Below are 21,571 nucleotides of genomic sequence, written 5' to 3' on the forward strand. Positions count from 1 at the left end.
GCCTAATTCACGTCCTATCCTCCATTCCATTCAAATAACGCAGCCAATAGGAAAATCCTCCGCCCTGAGCGAACGACTCTGCGGAGCTCAGACAGCCCTGGAGGCAGGTCGGCCCGGTACAGGCGCCGTACAGCCCAACTGTTGGCCTCCGGAACCCCAGGAGCCCTCAGCCAGGCGGGACAACCTTCCTTCCGTGTCTCCGCCCTTCCAGGTTGGTCCCAGCCCCCGCAGCCCGGGAGCCCTGGACCACACCCGCTTCCCTCCGGTGGCCGGGCCGCCCCCGCCGCAGTTCGCGGGAGCGCTCTTCCTGGGGCGGGCACAGGCCTAGGGCGCATGCGCACTGGCCGAAGGGCGCCTCCCTGTCCGGATCTCGCGAAGTTACGTTAGATTGGCCGCCGGTGACGGGTGGCCGGGCCGGGGGCGGGAGGGCTTCTGGGGTAGGAAGGGAGGTCCGCTCGGCCGGGCGAGCCGCCCCAGTGCTCTGTGGGATAGTGGAAGTCTCGAGCGTCTCCTCCCGGTTCCCAGCCCTCTTCTGGCCCGCACTCATAGAAACAGTCACACACCCCCTGCCTCCCCTCTTTTCCCTCTCCGCCTCCCCCTTTCCCCCCCCCTCGCGATAAGAAGACCCGGCGGCAGGAGAGGGGATGAAGATGGCGGACGCGAAGCAGAAGCGGAACGAGCAGCTGAAGCGCTGGATCGGCTCCGAGACGGACCTCGAGCCTCCCGTGGTGAAGCGCCAGAAGACCAAGGTGAAGTTCGACGATGGCGCCGTCTTTCTGGCCGCTTGCTCCAGCGGCGACACGGACGAAGTCCTCAAGCTGCTGCACCGCGGCGCGGACATCAATTACGCCAATGTGGACGGACTCACTGCCCTGCACCAGGTCTGTGCACCCCGCCGCCGGCTCTCCTGATTCTGCGGGTTCTCGTCGGCCTTCCGCTGGGGCCTTCTCTGCGCTCTCGGCCTCTGGAGGCTGGGGGCGGCGGGAGACTCCCTGCTGCGGGGTGAGGGGGCGGCTTCCCGAGAGGGAGGGGGGAGAGAACTGGTGGAGGGAGGGCTTCTGGCTTGAGGCCCCCTTCAGACTAGTTGATGCTGGAGTTGGGAACCGGGTGATTTCCGGGCAGAGGAAAAACGGACTGTGATCAGCTTGGGGCCCCAGGGCCATTTGTGGACGTGTGTCTGGGATTTGGGGTCGAGACCGGGTGGGGTGTACTGGGGTTGTACCTGGGCCCGATGTCAGTGATATACTTGGACGACGGGAGATGCTAAAGAAAACGACCAACAAGGGGCATTAGGGACACTTGGGCAGATGGACGTCTTTGGCTTGTAGGTGGGCATTGGATTTGCTGTAGTTTTTAGGACTTGATTACAAATGATGATGATAATAATAGTAATCAAGAGCCCTAAGCGTAGTGCCTGAGCGACGATTTCCTGTTTTCTCCTTTATTACTCTTGGTCATTGGGGAGGGGGAAATGGGGTGTAATTAGCTGATCTGCTCCGGGTGAAAGGGAAGGGATGGAGGTGGATAAGGTAAGGAAGCGTTCAGAAGGGCTTGCCCACCGCCGGACCCGATTGTACTGAAGTGTCTTTCGGAGAAGAGTTTGCCGCAGTGTCAGAGATCCTCGAGCCTCACGTCTTGGGGTGTGCACTGGGGTTAGAGAAGAATAAACACGGGGCACGCTTTTCAGAGCCGATTACCAAACTCTGATTTTCCTTTTGGGGGTGGAAAAAAAGAAATCTGTTCACAAACTTTTCTCAAAATGGATGCTTTGTGCATGTTAAAGTTTTATAGTAGTCTGATTGGGATCTCTCAATGTTAGCCAAATAAGGAGAAACTATTGGCAATCCAGAGATAATGTTGCTTTGCCTTTAACAGGCCAAAAGCAACACAACCACGTAGAGTTCTGCATAAAAAGCAATTTTTAAGTGATGTTAATAGGTGACAAGATATAGACTCTTTCCATTTTCTTAGTGGGCAATTTGGAATTACTTAGAAAACGACTTTACAGCAATAGTTTCCCCTTAAAATGAAGATTTGTAAACTGTCTCAAAGTTGACTTAGTTATGCGTGGAAGATCATAGCTGTATTTTATTTAATACTGTAACAAAAACTTGTTTGAGAAGTTGAAACTTAAGGCTTTATATTTTATGAATATTGCCTTGCTGCCTTTTTAAAAGGTGTGTGGTGGCATTTTCCTTTTACTGCTTCCTGTTCGGTGAATGATGACCGTTTTAAGTTTTATTTAACTGAATTCTCGTATCAAACTTGGCTTATAGCCTTTGTTTACAAAGTTGACTTGATGGATTGAAATCACTGACAAATTGCAGGACAAATCTGGAATTCAGAATGTGGCACCTAGTAAAAATATAGCGCGGTCTGTAGTTGTTTTTCTATTCCGTAAATTTAGAGTCTCTAAAGTATAGCATACTTTTTATTTGGCTGAGGTTTATTTTAAAGCATGCAAACTCTAGATTCTAAAAACATGGCATTGAGCATGAAAGAAACTTTTGGCACTAAAAATGATAATGTAGTTGTGTAAGATGAAGGATCGTTCAAGTGCAATTTATATGTTTTAGTAGGGAATTGATTCTGAAAGACACAGTTATTGTATGCTTGGGTCAAGGTACAGTTGGATAATGGTTTACATCAATATGTTTTATTAAAATTGTCAAATAGAAATTTAAAGTTTTCACACTTGTGGAGGGACCCCATTGTATTGACTTGGAGGAAGAGGAAATTGGTGTAATATTGGCCTCAGTAGGAAGAGAAAATACATGTAACAGACTCTTTAAGGGTTTTTTTCCCTCTCAGTTTGTACATGTTGCAAGAATCAGCAAATTTATCAATATTTTCCTGATAAACTGAATTCAGTAGTTAGTTTGGCACCATATAGGTATAGTCTTAGTTGGGTATTTTGTTTTAGCTGAGAAGCTTTTAAGCAGAAGTTTCAAAGTTATGCATAATTATTTGCATAATATCTTTTTGTAGTTTATCTGCACATTCCTTAAGTCACTGACGCTAAAGTCTTTAAAATATCAAGTACTAAAATTTTTATCATGTTTTCTCCACTCTCATTTCTTTTTTATCAACTCTTGTACTTTTTTCCCATTGTAACTGTGAGAACAAGGAGTTTGCTTTGGGCAAATTCAGGACAACAGATAGTGAAAGGTGATAAATAAAACTTTTTAAAAAAGAATCACAAGAAAATTTTAAGCTTTTAAGAAATTTCTTGAATGCTGCTTGTTTTAAATACTTAAGTTATAAAACATTTTGACCCACTGATTTAATAACCCTTGAATAGTGTTTTTTTAATTTAACTTCTCAAAAGATCATATGATACCTAAAATGTTTTTGCTAGATTAATTATTGATTAGTCTTTTGGAATATTCATTTACCTTTTTGGTTTTAATCAAGTGTCTTAAATTTCACTGTCAGGAGAAAAGTTTTAGAAATTTCACAACCCATAATAATCTAATATTTTACTTCCATTTTTAATGTAAGCAGCTTATATTTAAAAGTTTATTGGTTGAATGTGCCTTTTCATTAGAAGTTACAAAAGCTACTTAATTTTCAGCTATTCTTTTTGTATAGAAGTATGTCATCCATATTGGAGAAAAAGCAGTGTTCTTGTCAAATTTCCTGTCTTGGTCTCTAGAATAGCCTCCCTCCCCCTGACTCCCATAGCTAGAAAACAATACTGAACAGTATTGAAGCTAAAGTAAACTTCTCATTTTCTGCAACTGAGGTCTAGAGTAGATTTTCATTTTTATTGGTGAGCATTAATCAGTTCTGATTTTATAGGTACCTGGTCGAGTTTTCTGCCTTGTGATCTGTATCTATATTTCAGTATACATTATAAAGATTTTAGGAGAGTAATAGAGGTTTCTGTAGAATGCCTTATTGCTGATTACTACTGATACTGGTATGCATAAACATAGGACTGAGATTTCTTCCAACAGTGTTGAGTTTAACCTTTGATTTTACCTTAAAATCTTATCTACTTCCTCTGTGCCAGTAACTTCCAAGTCAGTTTCCAGTTCTCACATTTCTGCAGAGCTCCAGTGCCTCATTTCCATTTTTCTGGTGATGATGTGTTGATTTAAAATGAAATATTATTCACTGTGTTGTGATTTTATATTTAAAAATGTATTTTTAAGTAGTAATATAGTAAATAGAGGTTAACCGCCTCTGCCATAGAATAGCAATTACTGCATTTACATTTAGCTTTGTGATTTCTTCAAAGGATTCTTATTCAAACATGAATCTTCATAGTTATAAATCAGTTTTATACTCTACTTCTATCACAACAGTTTCAATACATATGTATATGTTTTCATATCCTTAGACTTTACCTGTATCCTTTTTTCAGTCTAAGTAATACTCAGTTGTTAGTTTTACATCATTGTCAGGAATTTCTTTGAATTCAACCTGAAATAAAACTTAAATCTTTCTTCACCAAGCCTGCTCTTCTCATTGATACCTCTGATTCTTTTAATGATGTCATCAGTCTCTGGATCAAGCTTTAAGTATCTCAGTTATTGGTTATTCATCCCCTTGTCTCTATATATCCAATCAATCTTCACAATTGCCTTTGCATCAGTTCTTTTCCTTGCTACTCTCATTATCAACCTAGTTCATACCTTTATTATTTTATCCCTAGAGTGTAGTAATAGGTTAATTGCTTTCTCTGCCTTTATTCTCTCTCTGGTCCAATCCAGCATTCATATTGCTATCAAAATAATTTTTTAATAATATCACTTTCATTGTGTCACTCCTCTCCTTAAATTTAAAGTGTTTCATCATTTAGCTTATAACTGATGTATCTCCATTTGTTCTGTTTTTTACTCTTTACCTTTTTATTTCCATGCCTATGGTCATGATTTTTCTGCCGCTAGAATATCCTTCCTCCCTTCTTTGCCAGTCAAATCTTAGTTATTCTTCAGAGTTCAATGGAATTGCCAGCCAGTAGGGATCTTTCTGTCCTTTGTTGTTGTTGTTTTTAAGATTTTATTTATTTATTTGAGAGAGAGAATGAGAGAGCACACGAGAGGGGGGAGGGTCAGAGGGAGAAGCAGACTCCCCGCAGAGCAGGGAGCCCGATGCGGGACTCGATCCCGGGACTCCAGGATCATGACCTGAGCCGAAGGCAGTCGCTTAACCAACTGAGCCACCCAGGCGCCCTCTTTCTGTCCTTTGAATTTGTGTAATATTATGGCACTGGAGAAACACTCTTCTTCTGGGGTGCTTATTGTATCTTCTATTTTGCCTCTCTGCTGCTTTTGAAACACTTCTTACTGAATTGTGTTTCTTTTTAAGTTTGTCTTTCCTAATAGAATATAAGGACCCAATTTCCCACATGTTTGTATTTCCAGAACCTGGCACATATTAGGTGCTCACTAAAGATTTATTGACTTGTATCTTTTACCTTGTATTGTAAGTACAAAGTTTTATACTTACTTGTATATTGTGAGATAAATTATAAAGCCTTCACATCCAGTACTTACTGTTCTTACACATCGTAGAACTTATCTGTTCATAAAACAAATGAAAATCTTTGCTGTGGATCTTCTGTGCAGATTTTTAAAAAATATCTTGAGCTTTTAAAAAGTTCTTAATATTAACTTCCTTCCTATTAAAAAACCCTAAACCAGTTTAAATCTTGGTTAAGTGAGAGAAAAATATTTAGTTGAGTCATCAATTAATTTGCCACCATCTTCATAAGAGTCTGAACTACGTCTTATAGAGGAATACAAAGTAGAATTAGATCCATGTTCTGTGCTATTATAGTTTTAAAATAAAGTTTTCCTTTTTACTTTTCAATAGAGACAGACTAGCAGATAAGTTTAGTATTCAGTCCTTTTGCTCTTAAAATACAAATTTTATCAACTTTAAGGGAGCCATTTGAAGCTTCTTTGTAAAAATATGTGGCTCCCCTCTTGACAGTAAAAGGAATACTTTTGTGCAGTCTTTTCTTCAGTGCTTCATCTTCTCAGCCAAGCCGTTTTCACTGAATCTTAACCTGAAATGTAACTCTCCTTAAAAGTATTCTAATAGGGCTACTTAAAGTGTTTTCCAACCAAAAGGAAGAGAGATTGGAGCGGTGGATATTGAGTCTCTTGTTAGAGAATAGTGTAATTGCTATATATGAGAAATCTGTTTAAAACTGAATATAGAGTTTATTGTTTATTTTGGGGGGGGTGAGGGATTGTTAAGATCTTAGAAGAATCTACTGAATCACTTAAAAATAACAGTAATACCTGTTTAAAAGAATGCAATATAAATTATTCTCTCTACATAATTTTTTTATTTGAAAGACTGTAACACTTTATGCTGATGGCCCTTAAAACTCTTTATTGAAACCATCCTAAATCCATTAAAAGGAAAAAAAATCCACCTAAACAAACAAAACTTCTAACCCCTCCAAACTGGCCCCTCACTTCCTGCAAATAAATGGACAACCCTAGCCATATATGGGGTGCGCTGGTAGGGCACCAGTGCCCGCACTGCTGCTGTTACAGTGTCTTCTCCGCACTTGCTGCCTTTGTGCTTCCTGGCAGCAGTTTTGTGGTCTGACTTTCAAGTGTCATAACCAAGACCATCTTTCATGTGCTTCAGCTAGTGTGATTGCAAGCTGTGACTGAGCATTTTCTAGTACAACCAGCGAGAAGCACTAGATAGGAGAAATTTGTTACCGCATTTTACAAGTACTGTTCACAAAAGAAAAGTACTTGTACTTAAAAAAAAAAAGTCTAGGAGCACCTGGCTGGCTCAGTTGGTGGACCATGCAACTCTTGATTTCAGGGTTGTACATTCAAGCCCTGTGTCGGGTGTAGAGATTACTTAAAAATAAAATCTTAAAAAAAAAAAAAAAAAAAGTCTTGTTAGGTGATTTTTTTTAAAGATGACTAGAAAGATGACTTTTATGGGGGATGGGGAGTATCGAAAATTGTTTTGTTACTGCTATAACATATTACTTCTCGAGGGTTCCTAAAGTTGGTTTTCATTCCCTTTCTGCCTGAAAACTATTGCCGTTTTTACCCCACTTTTCTTTCGAAAGTTTATGGGGTTCCACAGTCATGTTGAAAAGATGGAGTGTTGGCATTTTGGTATACCTCTTTGAAAGATTGAGGACCTCCAGAAGTCCTTTTGAGTTTATTCTAAGTTGGAGTTGGATATTAGCCATGACTTATCAGTGTTTTATTGAGAAGTGAAATTGGCTGGTGAACATTTGCTGAGGACTTCTTATATGTGGAACACTGTGGTACATGCTTTTACAACCAATATCTCATTTAATTCTTACAGCATCCCTTCTTTCTTGCTCAACATTACCAAGATAATAAACAACAGAGCTGGATTCTAACATGCAGGTCTATCTGATTCCAAAGCCAAAACTTAACACCATGCTAGATTTCTTCTTTTAAATCTGCAGAAGTATTCTTAAATCTTCGGTCATTATGGCTGATGATTAGTAGTTAGAGGTTTCTCAGTTAATCAGCTGAGAATCAAATGAAACACACACACAATTTTTTCTTTTCTTTTTCAAGATTTTATTTATTTATTTGACACAGAGAGAGAGAGACAGCGAGAGATGGAACACAAGCAGGGGGAGTGGGAGAGGGAGAAGCAGGCTTCCCACCGAGCAGGGAGCCCGATGCGGGGCTCGATCCCAGGACCCCAAGATCATGACCTGAGCCGAAGGCAGACGCCTAACAACTGAGCCACCCAGGTGCCCCACACACAATTTTTTCTTCATTTACTTTTGTTTTAGCTAGCCAACCCCTTTATGAGCTTTCTGTGGTAACTGAAATGCAGTAGTACTGTATCTAAATTAATCTCAGAATCTGCTCTAATTTTTAGGAACTGCCAAAATTGTTTTTGACTGGTCATTATGTGCAGAATATTTGATCAAGTGCTTTGGGAAGTTGCAAAGGAAGTTACAAAAGCAACAAAAACTCCTTTTTTTAGGACATAGAGTTTAGTCTTTAACCGTCTCTATTTTCCTTTATCCTAATAGTAATTTATATTATTGCTTTAGGCATTTTTATGTATGCATTTATAGTACATGCTTTGTTTATATATTTACACACACACTTAACTTTTAATGAAAAGAGATAAGTTATAGAGATAAGTTATATGATACTCATACCAGTATTAATTAAAAAAAAAAAGAAAACCTTGAGTTTGTCATTACCACTTAATCTGCAGTTTACTTCTTGAACAGTGATTATATTGGTGTTTATAATTAGGACTTGAGATAATACATGAAATGCTAATAAAATTAACTGAATTAACTTATGAATTAGTAAAACAAACTTCTTAATGTTAATCATGTTTGATTTTAATTGGAAGCCTTGTGTTAGTAGGAATATACAAGTTATAAAAATATTTTTTAAATCATTTTGCAAAATTCAGCCAAATTATGTTTTAGATCTTAACTTGGAAATGGCAACAGAATTTTTTTTTCTTATTGGTAATAAGTGAGAGGATCATTTGAAATTTGATTTACTTGTCCATTAAATCACTGATTCCCAGAATTTTACATTTCATAGGCCTGTAAAATGTTTGCTTAAGTTTCACTGACTAAAAGAGGATAGCCTAATTTTTATTTGCCAACGTGATCACCTTATACTATCGTCACCATTTTCATAAAGAAAAAGAGTATTTTAACAACAAAAGGCTTTGGTATCCAGATAAATAAAGGAAAGTGGGGATTCATGTCAGTCTATAATATTATTACTGTATTGACCAGAAATTTTCTTGATAGTCTTTCATGCAAGTAGAGAGAGTATTTGAGGATGAACAGATTTCATGAATGACTCTATTCCCTGTGTCCTCCTTTTGGTAGAATATGATGGCACTCAGGTGGTGGCAGGCCAGATCATTAAAGTACAAGTGCTTGGCCCCTGATTACCCAAGATGGAGCAAAAAAGAACTTACCTAGAGAGATTCAGAAAACCAGTGAAAGTGACCCACCAGTTCATATTTTAGGAACCACCAGTTTCATATTTATATTTCCATAAGCCTTTGCACGTGTAATCTTCCTCTGGAATGTATTTCCTAGCTTATTTATATTAAAACAGCTCAAAGCACAAAGTGTAGACTTGCATGACCACTGCACATGGTGATTCTCTAAATTACTGTTTAAACTCTAAGTTTGGCACCTATACGCCTCCTGCTATTATTAGTATATCTTATCTCCAGACAAAATAGTGGATTCCTTCAAATAGGGATTTTGATTCATTTTTCTTTAAATCCTCTTTGGTATTTGAATTTTATTTTAGCAGGTGCACAGTAAAAGTTTGTTGGTTAAAAAAAAAATTGAACACATTGTAGACCAATCTTGTGAAGGGCTGAGATCATAGAAAACCAAATGATGACAGTTTGTGTGAGTAAATACAACAGAATTAACAGACATTAAAGATATTGTAATAAAAGTGCTTATACCATTAATTTACTTTTACAATGCTTAAAATGCAGAGGTAGCCATTGTTATAGTCAAAATTTAGCAGGATCTTAGATTTATTTTTGAAATGGAATATATTCCTGACTACCAATATAAGCAGAATTTTGCTCCATTTATGCAACATATTTTAAAAATGAATTTTTTTCAGACAAATTGTTGGTTGTTGGTTTAGGAAAGGAGTCCTTAGCATACTGGCATTAGAAGCTAATTCATATTTTCAAATGATTTTAATCACAGTTTTTTTTTTTGTTTTTTGTTTTTCTAAATAACACTTTCACTGTTTCGCTATATGCCAGTATTTTCTGACCTTATTTGTATTTTGGTTGTTTATCTTTTCATTGTTATGCTGGCTAACCATAAAAAGACAAACTTGAGCACTGTGTTACTGCCCTAAGTGTGCTTGCTTGACTCGAATGCTCTTTCATGGGTGGAGACATTCCACATTGTCATGTGTTGTATAGGCATTTCTGAAATGACATTCGGTAGAAACCATGAAAAGAAATGAAGGCATTCCTCAGCTGTCACCTTCTTAGTAATCTTTTTAAATGCCTTATGTGCATTGAGTGAGATATTCTGCAGGGAGAGATTCACTTAAAAAGCATTACTTTAGCTTGATTATTAAGTCATATTTGGGCTGAAATTACATTTTTTTGTTTAACATGTTCTCTAACAAAAATATAAGGTTATAGAAAGTTTGTGTCAGTTTCTTAAATACTTGCATAGTACAAAAGAGGAATTTTGTGAGAATGTGAATTGATACCCTCTTAGAAGTTAACCATGTGGAAAAGTGTATTTTCCTGGATTAACTTTCAAAACACATGCATACACGCATACCAGTTACCTTTATAGGAAACATACTAAAGTGTGTACATTTTATTTAGTCTTATTTTAGATGATTATAAATTATTCCAATATTAATACTTTTGTTTGGAGCATTTCTGGAACTCTTCAGCTCCAGAATGCTCTTTTGAATATCTTCAGTACTGAAGTGTTTTGTTTTTTTCTTTTCTTTCAGGAGAGTTTAATTTTGAAATGGATAGTTATTTGGTAACCAGACCATATGTCTGGTGAACGTGGATAATCATAGTTAATATCATCAGTGATTAGATGATATTTTAAAAAATGCTTATTTTTAATTGGAATATAATCATAAAGAGGCTGTATTGGATTTTATTTAACTCTTTTTACATTGGACTTATATATGCTTCAGAATTTCTTCATGTTAACCTGGTGTACTCTTTGTGTTCTAGACTTTGCGTGAAATAAGTCAGTGTTTTAGCTTGTGATTTGAACATGATGTTTCTTTGTAGATGTTTGTTTTCCACAAAAGATTTTGATGCTGCTATTGCCAGATTGTGACACTGTATTTCATTAAGAGCTATTGTTTTTCTCAAAAGTATGTTAATTTGTGTAGTTTTTCTTAAAAGATTGGAACAGATGACATGTTCAGCAATCTGTATATCCTTTCCAAGTACATGGAACAGTCTGCATAAAAACTGTCTCATATTCAGGTTTTTTTTCATTACAAAACATCTGTTCCTACTTAACTCTTTTGACCACCATTTTTTTTTTTACAATAAAATGTCTTTAAATGGTCATCTCAACACTTTTACCTACCCTGTGATATACATGAAAAAGCCTTAAGTAATTACTAAGCTTTCAGTGTCTTTTGCTCTTGCTTTTTTGTCCTCTCCATCTCCTTTTCACTTTAGAACATGGCTTACTTTCAAGTTTGTTTATTGTTCTATATGTATTTTATCCCAAATAAACATTTAAGAATAATTATTTAAGTAAAGTATCATAGAAAAACATAAAAAAAAAAAGAAAGAAAGAAATACTGGGATGCCTGGCTGGTTCAGGCAGTACAGCATGTGACTTTTGATCTCAGGGTCGTGAGTTCAAGCTCCATGTTGGATATGGAGCCTACTTTAAAAAAAAAAAAAGATTATTCAGATTTTCAGGCCTGAGGCCTTACTAAACCTTAGTAAACTCTACTTTATCAATTTTTATTCAGTATGTAATTTTCTATAAATGGGATTCTGTTTAATTTTCTGGTTTATAAACTTCTTTTTAAATTAAACTTTTTTTAGAGAGAGAGAGAGAGAGCGCACATGCACACACAAGCGGAGGGAGGCATCTTCTGTTTTCTTCTTTACTTTCTACAATCAGTTAATATCTCCTATTACATGCACACCTGAAAGAGAAATTCTTCCAAATACATACTAGCTTTTATGTATTCACTTAACAGAATCAAAGGCCTCTTCTGTACCATATGCTATTGAATGCTGGGGGGATTTTATTTTTAAGCAAAACAGGTAACACTACCCTCATAGAATTTACCGAATGAAATTACTTAGCCATCAGGGAAATGCAAATCAAAACCACACTTCACACCCACTAGAATGGCTCTAATAAAAATAACAGATGATAACAAGTATTAACTAGGGTTTGGAGAAATTAGAACCTTCTACACTGCTGGTGGTAATATGAAATGATGCAGCCACTTTTGAAACAGTCTGGCAGTTCCTCAAAATGTTAGACATAGAGTTACCTTGTAACCCAACAGTTATACTCCTTGGTATATATCCAAGAGAATTGAAAACAGCTGACTACACAAAATTTGTACATTAATGTTTATAGCAGCATTATTCATAAAAGCCAAAAAGTGGGAGCAACACAAATGTCTATTAGTTGAATGGATAAATAAAATGCCCTATATTATGTTACTGGAATCCGTGGAGTATTATTTGGCAATAAAAAGAAACAAAGTACTAATACTTGATACAACATAGATGAATCTTAATGACATTATGCTTAAGTAAAGGTAGCCAGTCACAAAAGAACACATATTGGATGATTCCATTTATATGAAATGTTCAGAATAGGCAATATATAGAGATAGAAGATAGATTAATGGTTGTCAAAGGCTAGAGGTGTTGAGGGGAAATGGGGAGTGACTGCTAATGGGTATACCATTTCTTTTTAGCATGATAAAAAGTGTTCTAAAATTGATTGTGGTGATAGTTACACAACTCTTAATATACTAAAACTCTTTCAATTCTATACTTGAAATGGGTTATTGTGTGATGTGTGAATTATATCTCAATAAGCTATTGATATCTTTTTAAAAATGAAATTCTCAATTTGTGTTCGCCACTAAGAATTGAGGCATTGGCAGAGGCTGTAATCATCTTCTCCTAGTCCCCCCAACTCCCTAAGCTTAGTGGCAAAGAGGATGGCCAAACATTATCCTTACCCTAACACAGCTTGCAGTGTACTGAGGTATGTAGATAAATATAGAGGTAATTATAAATTTATGTCAGTTATGTGTAATGATATATAATGGTAGTAGTACAGAGTGCTGTGGAAGTTTGTGAAGGCACATCGTACCTGGAATTGGGGAGGAGGAAGGCTTCTTGGGGAAAGTTGATGTTTGAGCTGCTGAGTGATGAGTAAAAGCCAGGGTTGTGAGGGACAGAAGGATGTAGAAAATTATTTCAGAGAGAGGGAATAGTATGTTCAAAGAGAGCTGGAGGTGAACAGAAGTGTTGAAGGATTTTAATCAGGTTAAATGAGACAATCAAATTTTCTCTTTAAGAAAAATCACTTTGGCTGCAATGTGGAGAACGTACTTGAAAAGAGAACAAGACTGGGGGCAGGGAGACTAGGTTAGGAACCTGAGTAGTCTAAGAGATGAACTAACTTAATGGCAGTGGAGTTGGAAAACAGTAGATGGACTCAAGACATATTTAGGAAATAGAATTAGTATGAACTGGAAGTGGATTGACCTGAGGGAATTAGGAGTCTGAGATGTGCATGCACTTGGTTTCTGGTTTGGAGTGGAGTGAAGGTGCTTTTCACAGCATATATTCTATTCAATAAATACTGTGTGCTTACTGTATAGGTCAGAAGCAGAGTATATTTGAATGCTATTGGGGGAGACTGGCAGTAAACAAGAAATTATAACGAAGTGCAAAATGTATGCTAAAGGATATACAAATTCTTGAGCCAGCATGGAGAAGGGGTGGCCTAACTATAAATAATAAATCAAAATCTTGTTAGGAGGTTTTTTTTGTTTTTAAGTCTTGGACTTAGCCTTTTTTCTTAGATCTCCGTGGTTTTCTAGAAATGTGAATACCAAATAGAAAATGATCTATGAGGCTATAGAGAAACCAGACGATAAGGATTCATGGTTAGATTTTTTTTTTTTTTTTTTTTTGGTGAACTATCTAAAAATAAATGCAAAATTTTGTGTTTGTTTTTCCTGTGCCTTTCAAGTTCAGAAGAGTTCATTAGGAACTTAGAAGTAAAGCCAGGTTTACTTTTATGATATTGTGGGGGAGAACAGAGTGTGTTTTTACGGGTTTCAGGGGGTGGAGCACAAAGCTGTTAGGAATAAAGTCATGGTAGTAGTAACAATCTAAAAGTCTTTTATTGCCTAAAATAATGCATTGTGAAAATAAGGTCATAGATTAAAATGAGAGATGAGAGTACATTTTTTTCAGAGCATGTTGGATTTTGCTCAGAGTGGTACAGTTAAAGCATTCAGTCAACAATCTCTAACTTTCCTCAGTTTCTAAATTTACTAAGTTGTGTTTTCAGGGAAAGTAAAGATAAAATATTAGTTATAAATAAGACTTACAACCTGATATATTTCTTTTGTCTAATATATTTTTTATTCAAGTATAATTAACATACAGTGATATATTAGTTTCAGGTGTACAATATAATGATTCAGCAATTCTGTACATTTCTCAGTGCTCATCAAGATAAATATACTCTTAATTCCTTTTATCTATTTCACGTTTCTCCTCACCTACATCCCCTCTGGCAACCACCAATTTATTCTCTATTTAAAAATAGAGTCTGATTTTTAAAATTTTTTTTTGTTCATTTGTTTCTTAAATTCCACATGTGAGTGAAAACATGTGGTATTTGTCTTTCTCTGACTGATTTATTTCACTTAACATTATACCTTTTAGGTCCATGCATGTTGCTGCAAATGTCAAGATGTTCTTTTTTTAATGGAAGAATAATATTCCAGTGTGTGTGTGTGTGTGTGTGTGTGTGTGTGTACCACATCTTCTTAATCCATTCTTCTATCAGTGGGCACTTGGGTTGTATCCATATCTTGTTTATTATGAATAATGCTGCAGTAAACATAGGGGTGGATATATCTTTTTAAATTTGTGTTTTTGTTTTCTTTGGGTGAATACCCAGTAGTGGAATTTACTGAATCATATGGTAATTCTATTTTTAATTTTTTGAGGGACCTCCATACTGTTTATGGTCCACAGTGGCTGTACCAATATGCATTCCCACCAATAGTGCGTTAGGGTTCCCTTTTCTCCATATCCTTGCCAACATTTGTTATTTCTTGTCTTTTCTGTTTTAGCCATTCTGATAAGTGTGAGGTGATATCTCACTGTGGTTTTAATTTGCTTTTCCCTGATGATTTCCCTTATTCTTTTACCTAATATATTTTAAACGGTTTTTTGTTGTTGTTTTTTTTTTTTTGCCCAAAATTTTACAAAGGTTGCTTTGAGTATTTGTGACTTTTTTGCATTTTAATACTTTTTAATGCACATTTAATGAGAAAAGTAGCAGTTGTACAAAGGTTGTGTGGGTTATTTTGACCTTGAGGAAGCATCTTTAGACTTGTTTCAGCTTAGACAAAATAGGAAATGGTTATTATATTTTAAACTTTAATGCAAAATTAACATGGCGTCTTTCCCCTTTTCAACCCACCCTTGACATTTAAAGCTAATCTGGGATAGGGGGTGGTGGGGAGAGATATATGTGTTTATGTGAAAATGGATTGATAGTACATACATTGTTCTCTTCCAAAAAATATTTAAGTATCAAAAAGTTAGTTTCTAGACTGTATGGTATGATTCCATTTGGGGGGAAAAAGTTGTTTGCACAGAAAAAAAATCTGGGGAAATTACTCCAACTGTTAACAGTGGTTATCTCTGGGAGGGAAATAGAGCAGATTTCTAATTATGTCATTTTTTAATCTTTTAAAACAAGGAGAAAAAATGATGAAGATGAATCTGAATTGGAAAAGAATGCTTAAATAACTACTTCCAGTAATGTATTAAGGATTAAATATAGAGATATTGATATAATTTATGGATATTTGTTTGCTAGTCTTTGGCCACTCAAGGAAGCTGGTGTTGAGAGTTCTTTATTTCTGCACTTAATGCCTGCTTTTTTTCTTAACCTTTTTATTTGAAAAGGAAAGACTGATTGGCAATGTGATGGATACCTTGGGAGAGTTTTAAAAACAAGTAAGAAAATTAATCAAGGGGATAGTTAGATATATTTTGAAGCTTTTGGCAAGTGGACTACAGAAAATTCAGAGAAAAGATAAGCATAATTCCCGGAAAGGCAGCTAGTCTTTGAGGAATAAAGGGATTTTAAAAGATAAAATTTGGATTTCAGAATTTTAAATAATTCCAGTGGGAGAAATGTACAGAAAAGATCTAAAAAAGCAATTTGTATACAGTGAACTCTTGCCTTGTTTATATGAAGAGTAAAAGCATTTAATGATAGGTATGTTTTAAGAATGAATTGGAAAATGGCCCCAAATCTCTAAGAGTAGAATCAAGAATGTTGAAGCCCAGAGTTACATGAATTTTGTGAAAATATTTTTCAAGACAGTGAAAAGAGGCCTTAAAATTTTTTTGTTGCTGTTATTGAAGTGTAGCTGACATACAATGTTATATTGGTTTTAGGTATACAACATAGTGATTTGACAATTGTATATGTTACACAATAAGTGTGGTTATTATCTGTCATTATACATTATTATAGTATCATTGACTACATTCCCTATGTTGTACAAAAAGAGGGCTTTTTAAGAGATGTAAACTGCAGCAAGAATAGGAGGAAGTAACTGATGGCATGGCATTTAAGTTACATGTTTTTACATGTATAAAATGGTCTTCTACTCTGGCAAAATTCTGATATCCATTATTAAACAGATTGTTTTAGAAGAGATTGTGTTGATCACTAGATGGCAGATTGAGTTTTCTGAAAACTAAGTTATGTCGATCTATCTTTAACTTCCTTTTTTGACGAGGTTGGTAAATTTAAATGAGGAAAATGTTGCAAACCAAGTATAGCTTGATTTTTTAGTAAACCACTTGGGACAGGCTCTTGTTAGATATTTGTGGTTAATGTGACAAAAATGTGGCACAAATATTAGGATTAGATGGATTAACCGCTGGATGAACCATCATATGCACGTCAGTGATTAATCAATCACTCAGTGGCAACCAAGAGAGGACTAAAGTGGTGGTCCTTGCATTCTTAATTTTGCCCCTATCCTATTTAACATTTTAGTAGATAAAACTGTAGGAGCTGAGAACTTCAAAAACATAAAATAGTTGGTTTTAAACAATAAGATGAAAAGATACTGGGTATTAATGTAAAATATCTGTATTAATATAGTTGGTATAGATCATATAGGTCGGTAAAGATCATCTTTGACAAACATGAAAAAAGGCTACTAAAAATTTAACAACAAGCCTCGTGTCTGACAACATTGTAATAATTTTAAAACATACTAAATCTTTGTAAAGCTAAATTAGTGTTTGGATTTTTAAAAAAAAATCTGTTCCTCTGTACTGTGAGATCACATCTGTAGAACGGTATCTAGTTCTACAGTTTGAGATTTGTCTGCTGTTTGAGTAGGTATTACCAGCTACAGCCTTCTTTTGATTACCCCCCAGGAGCATGGCTTTGTGTAACAAAGTTCTGCAGAGAAAAACAAACCTATATTCCAATCCATTTTCTAGAATTGTTAACGAATTTATACATAATTACACACACATACTTGCAGTTCTTCATATGCTCTAAGACACCTGCCCCCTAAACTATCAGCTCAGCTATTTTCTTTTGAACCCTTGAAAAAAGAAGGGAGCTAATTTTCAAAGGCATATACCTACTTAACCACTAGTAGAAAAATGTTAGAAGGACCTCTTGCACGTATTAGTTAGGATTCTTTAAGTAAGAAAAGAACTAGCCTAAATAAAGTAGAGCAATTCCCTGTAAGATTACAGAGATATCTCATAGAATCTGGACTTCTGGAATGAATTCGAACCAGCAGCTCTATGCAGTCCAGGAAGTACTCTACCTAAATTTTTCATCATTGTTTCTGACAAATCCACTTTATTTTTTTGTACAGCAAACTAGATTTCTTGTTTTCCTGGTTCAAAAGGCAAAATATAAGGACACCAATAATTTTAGAGTTTATATTCTGGTCTAGATATCTAGAGAGAGATCTTTATCTAGATGTTGATATCTTGATCTTCAGAGTTCTAATCCCAAATTCCCAGGAAAGGGAACAATTGATCCACCTTAGGTTTATTCATGTGTCCCCATTTTAGATCATCAACAGTGGCTGGTGGGGCTGGGTCCCCTTGAACAGTATACCTACTCTTAATTATAATTCTAATTGTAATGTATTTTGAGGAAATGAAGGAGACCTTAAATAAGAATTAATAATTAATGCATTAATTTTAGTTTTTTTAGAAGTGAAATTCTTTGTAGAATAAACTAAATTTAAAGCATTTTAGTTTTATATAGTGCTTATAAGATCAGAAAAAATTTTTAAGAACAAAGTAATTTCATGGAGATATACTTTTAAGGTTCATTTTAATTAGATGTCATAGTTACCCCATCCCATTCTGTTCCAGCTAGGTCTTTTAGACTAACTTACATAAACCCTTTTCTTACCCAGTAATCTTTTCTCTTCTTACCCAGTAATCTTTTCTCTTCTTAACGCCCCCCCCCAAACGATTAATACTTGTTGTCAGTTACAAAATAATTCTTGGATGTGAGGGCGATCTGGCTGCGACATCTGTCACCGCATTGATCGCCAGGGTTGATTCGGCTGATCTGGCTGGCTAGGCGGGTGTCCCCTTCCTCCCTCTCCGCTCCATGTGCGTCCCTCCCGAAGCTGCGCGCTCGGTCGAAGAGGACAACCTTCCCCGATAGAGGAGGACCGTTCTTCGGTCAAGGGTATACGAGTAGCTGCGCTCCCCTGCTAGAACCTCCAAACAAGCTCTCAAAATAATTCTTCCCCTTTTTATTGTGAAAACAATATGACATAAAGAGACACAATAGTTAGGATGTAGAACTTTAGTTTATAACAGATTCTTATAACAAGTGTGGGAATTAATCTCTCTGCATCTTCAGAAGGACCTATTTCATTGGAATAATAAACAATAAATTAACACATAATAGTGTTTAACTATATAACAGACACTGTTTTAGGCAGTTATATTTTCTTACAACAATCATATGAGGTAAATATTTTTAGTCTTACTATTCCATTATACCAGGGAAGAAAACAAGGTAACGGTTTTAACTACAAGGTCACAACATAAATTTCAGAGCTGGGAGTTGAACTGGGGCAGTTTGACCCAACACTTTGTTATAGTGCCTCTGTACTACTTGAATCTTCAGATTCCATCCATATGATATCCTCAGGAATCCCTAGAACTAAATACAGGACACTAGGCCAGAACAGATCCAGTAGGTCAGTTAATTCCTGAAGCTGTGTCATGGTGTGTTCCAAGAAGCTTTCTAGATACAGCCAGAGAAATCAGGGTTTAGCTCTTGCCAGCTAACATGCTCTACCATCCCAGGGCTCACTGTTTATGATTGTAAGTGATACTGGAAAAGGAATTTAGGATCCTGTTGGGTATGGTTAATTTCTGTATTATCAGCCCTTGGGTCTAAATACCTTACCTGAAAAATATTAACTGAACATATAATGCCTAAACATGTAACACAGAATTAGCAGGTCACAGGTCTTATGTTAGTATTTTATGTTTTCATTAAGTTCTTTAAAATGTTCCTTTTATTAGAAGATATTATGTAAAAAGCTTATTAAGTGCTTGTTTCATTTTTAATTTACATATATGGGCTTATATACCTGCTTTTCTCCTAGCTTCTCTTGTATTAAGTCATTTTTTCCATTACTAAAAGCTTGTTTGTTTTTATTGGCTAATCTCTTCCAAGTTTAGAACTTCTACGTTTTACAGGACTGTGGATGACAGATAAAAAACAAAAAGACTACAAGAAAAGCAGTTCCTAGTTTCAGCAAAAAATTCAAAGGCATCTCCTTTTTTGTTTGTTGTTTTTTTTCTATTAATTGCTCTCTTCCTATTTTGGAAACTAGTGCCTCGTTTGGGTATGGTAATTATCAGTATCCTCTTTGAAGATCTGAATAATTAAATACAATGCTTTAAATCATCACCCTGTTTCAAATAGAAGTGACTTTTCAGGAAAGATTCTACTCTTTAATTACTCTGTAAGGCACTATAACATTTAACATTGATTAAAGAAAGCTTTATATAGAAGAAATGAATTATAAGTTAGTATCCTAACTAAACATGTACTGTCCCAGAGATCCATTTATAGGAAGAAATTTTCTGTTTTTTCAGAAACTTACTGTGGCAAGCAATCTAGTTGCTCCTTAGGCTAATAATAATGGAGATCACTCCATTTAAAATAGTATGAATCCTTGTTGACTTATACACTGTATGTATAGCAGTCTTACAGTTTTTTTAAAGATTTTATTTATTTGTTTGTTTGTTTATTTTAGAGAGCACACACACAAGCAGGGGAGAGGGGCAGAGAGAAAGGAGAGAATCTCGAGCAGACCCTGTGGAGCTAGGAGCCTGTTGTGGGGCTTGATCTCACAACCCTGAGATCATGACTTGATTGAAATCAAGAGTCAGATGCTTAACCAACTGAGCTACTCAGGTGCCCCAGCAGTCTTCCAATTTTTAAAGAAAATAGATTTATTTTTATATATTTAGTTTAAGCCCACCATTAAGTGAAAATAGACAGTAATAGAATGACTTTCATCTTCCTTTGAAGGCACTTGCTCTGCTTACCAGTTTCTTGTTTTCATCCCTTCCCAAGGAAATACTCCACACTTTACATTTTTTGCTTTATTCTTTTTTTTCTTTTTACCTTGATATTTTTGTTAGTATAAGCTAAGTTTTCTTTGGGCACTTAAATTTTTTTTCCTCAATTTTGAAGTTAATTCTAGATTTGAGTTTTATGTTCTTAGTTGTCTTTGAAAGCCAAAGTATGTTTATTGTACATTAAAAATATGGGCAAATGAGTTCCAGTAGAACTAAGGAAAGGATTAGGACTTGTCTTAATAATCTCCTTGGATAATTAGAAAGTTTATCAAAAAACATCCTAATTTTCTTTTTAATCTTTTTCACAAGGGCTCTCTTCTAGATGGGAGGGACGCTCTGTTGATCTACCTTTCTCTCTCATACTAAATCACCTAAGGGATCACTAAGTGAGAGGAACCAGAGAATTATAACTTATATTTACATATTAATAAAATGCATTTAGGAATTTATGCACAGATAAAAAGAAACATGAAGTACAATTAGTTTTATATAAAATAAGCAATGAAAAGCAAGCTGACTTTTTTTCTACTGATACTTGCTAAGTGTTCAAGGTTTTCAGCTTTTTTTTTCTTTTTTAATGATTAAATATCTGCCTTAAAGAAAACTTGAAAAATATGAGAGGGAGAGGAAGAGAGAGAAGGAGAAAGAGAAAAAAGAGAAACTCTACCTTGCATAGGTGTATGTCTATGTTGTGTGTATTTTTCTGTATTTGTGATTGTACTATAGATACTTTGGGGGGGGGAAGGGGGAGGGGCAGAGGGGAGAGAGAATCCTAAGCAGCCTCTAAGCCCAGCATGGAGCCCAATGCAGGGCTCCATCTCACGCCCCTGAGATCATGACCTGAAACGAAATCAAGAGTTGGTCGCTTAACTGAGCCACCCGGGTACCCCTATAGATACTTTTTTTATCCCACTTACTGTATAGTTAATTTTTCTTAATTTTTGCCACTGAATAATATTCATTTGATGTTTATAATTTTCTTAACCATTCCAATTCTTTTTCTAGGTTTTCATTATTCATAGCTCACTCATTCTTTCATTTATTCATTCAACCAGTAAATATTTATTGTGTGCTTACTCTGGCACTCTCATATTTTGATGTGCATTTTAATGTGTAAGAATTTTTTCTGTGTAAGTAGGGTAATTTCTTAAGCATAGCTTCT

At 35.9% G+C, this 21,571-nt stretch overlaps 1 protein-coding gene across 10 annotated transcripts in view; it reads left to right on the forward strand.

The window, feature by feature from the left end:
* The first annotated feature begins 378 nt into the window (after positions 1–378).
* PPP1R12A (protein phosphatase 1 regulatory subunit 12A) overlaps positions 379–21,571 on the forward strand; it is a 144,444-nt gene continuing 123,251 nt past the window's right edge. For 5 of the 10 annotated variants that reach the window (XM_054506901.2, XM_045872909.3, XM_064590844.1 and 2 more), the window contains exon 1: positions 381–881. In XM_054506901.2, coding sequence (XP_054362876.1) covers positions 645–881 — 237 coding nt within the window. In that variant the 5' untranslated portion in view covers positions 381–644. Of the gene's footprint in view, positions 882–21,571 lie in introns of all 10 variants that reach the window. The other 5 variants (XM_054506904.2, XM_054506903.2, XM_045872912.3 and 2 more) reach the window with 3 other exon arrangements.

Source organism: Mirounga angustirostris, unplaced genomic scaffold, assembly GCF_029215605.1.
Source record: "Mirounga angustirostris isolate CCGP_5_RB_7025 unplaced genomic scaffold, mMirAng1.0.hap1 SCAF_5, whole genome shotgun sequence".
In the NCBI taxonomy this organism is placed as follows: domain Eukaryota; kingdom Metazoa; phylum Chordata; class Mammalia; order Carnivora; family Phocidae; genus Mirounga; species Mirounga angustirostris.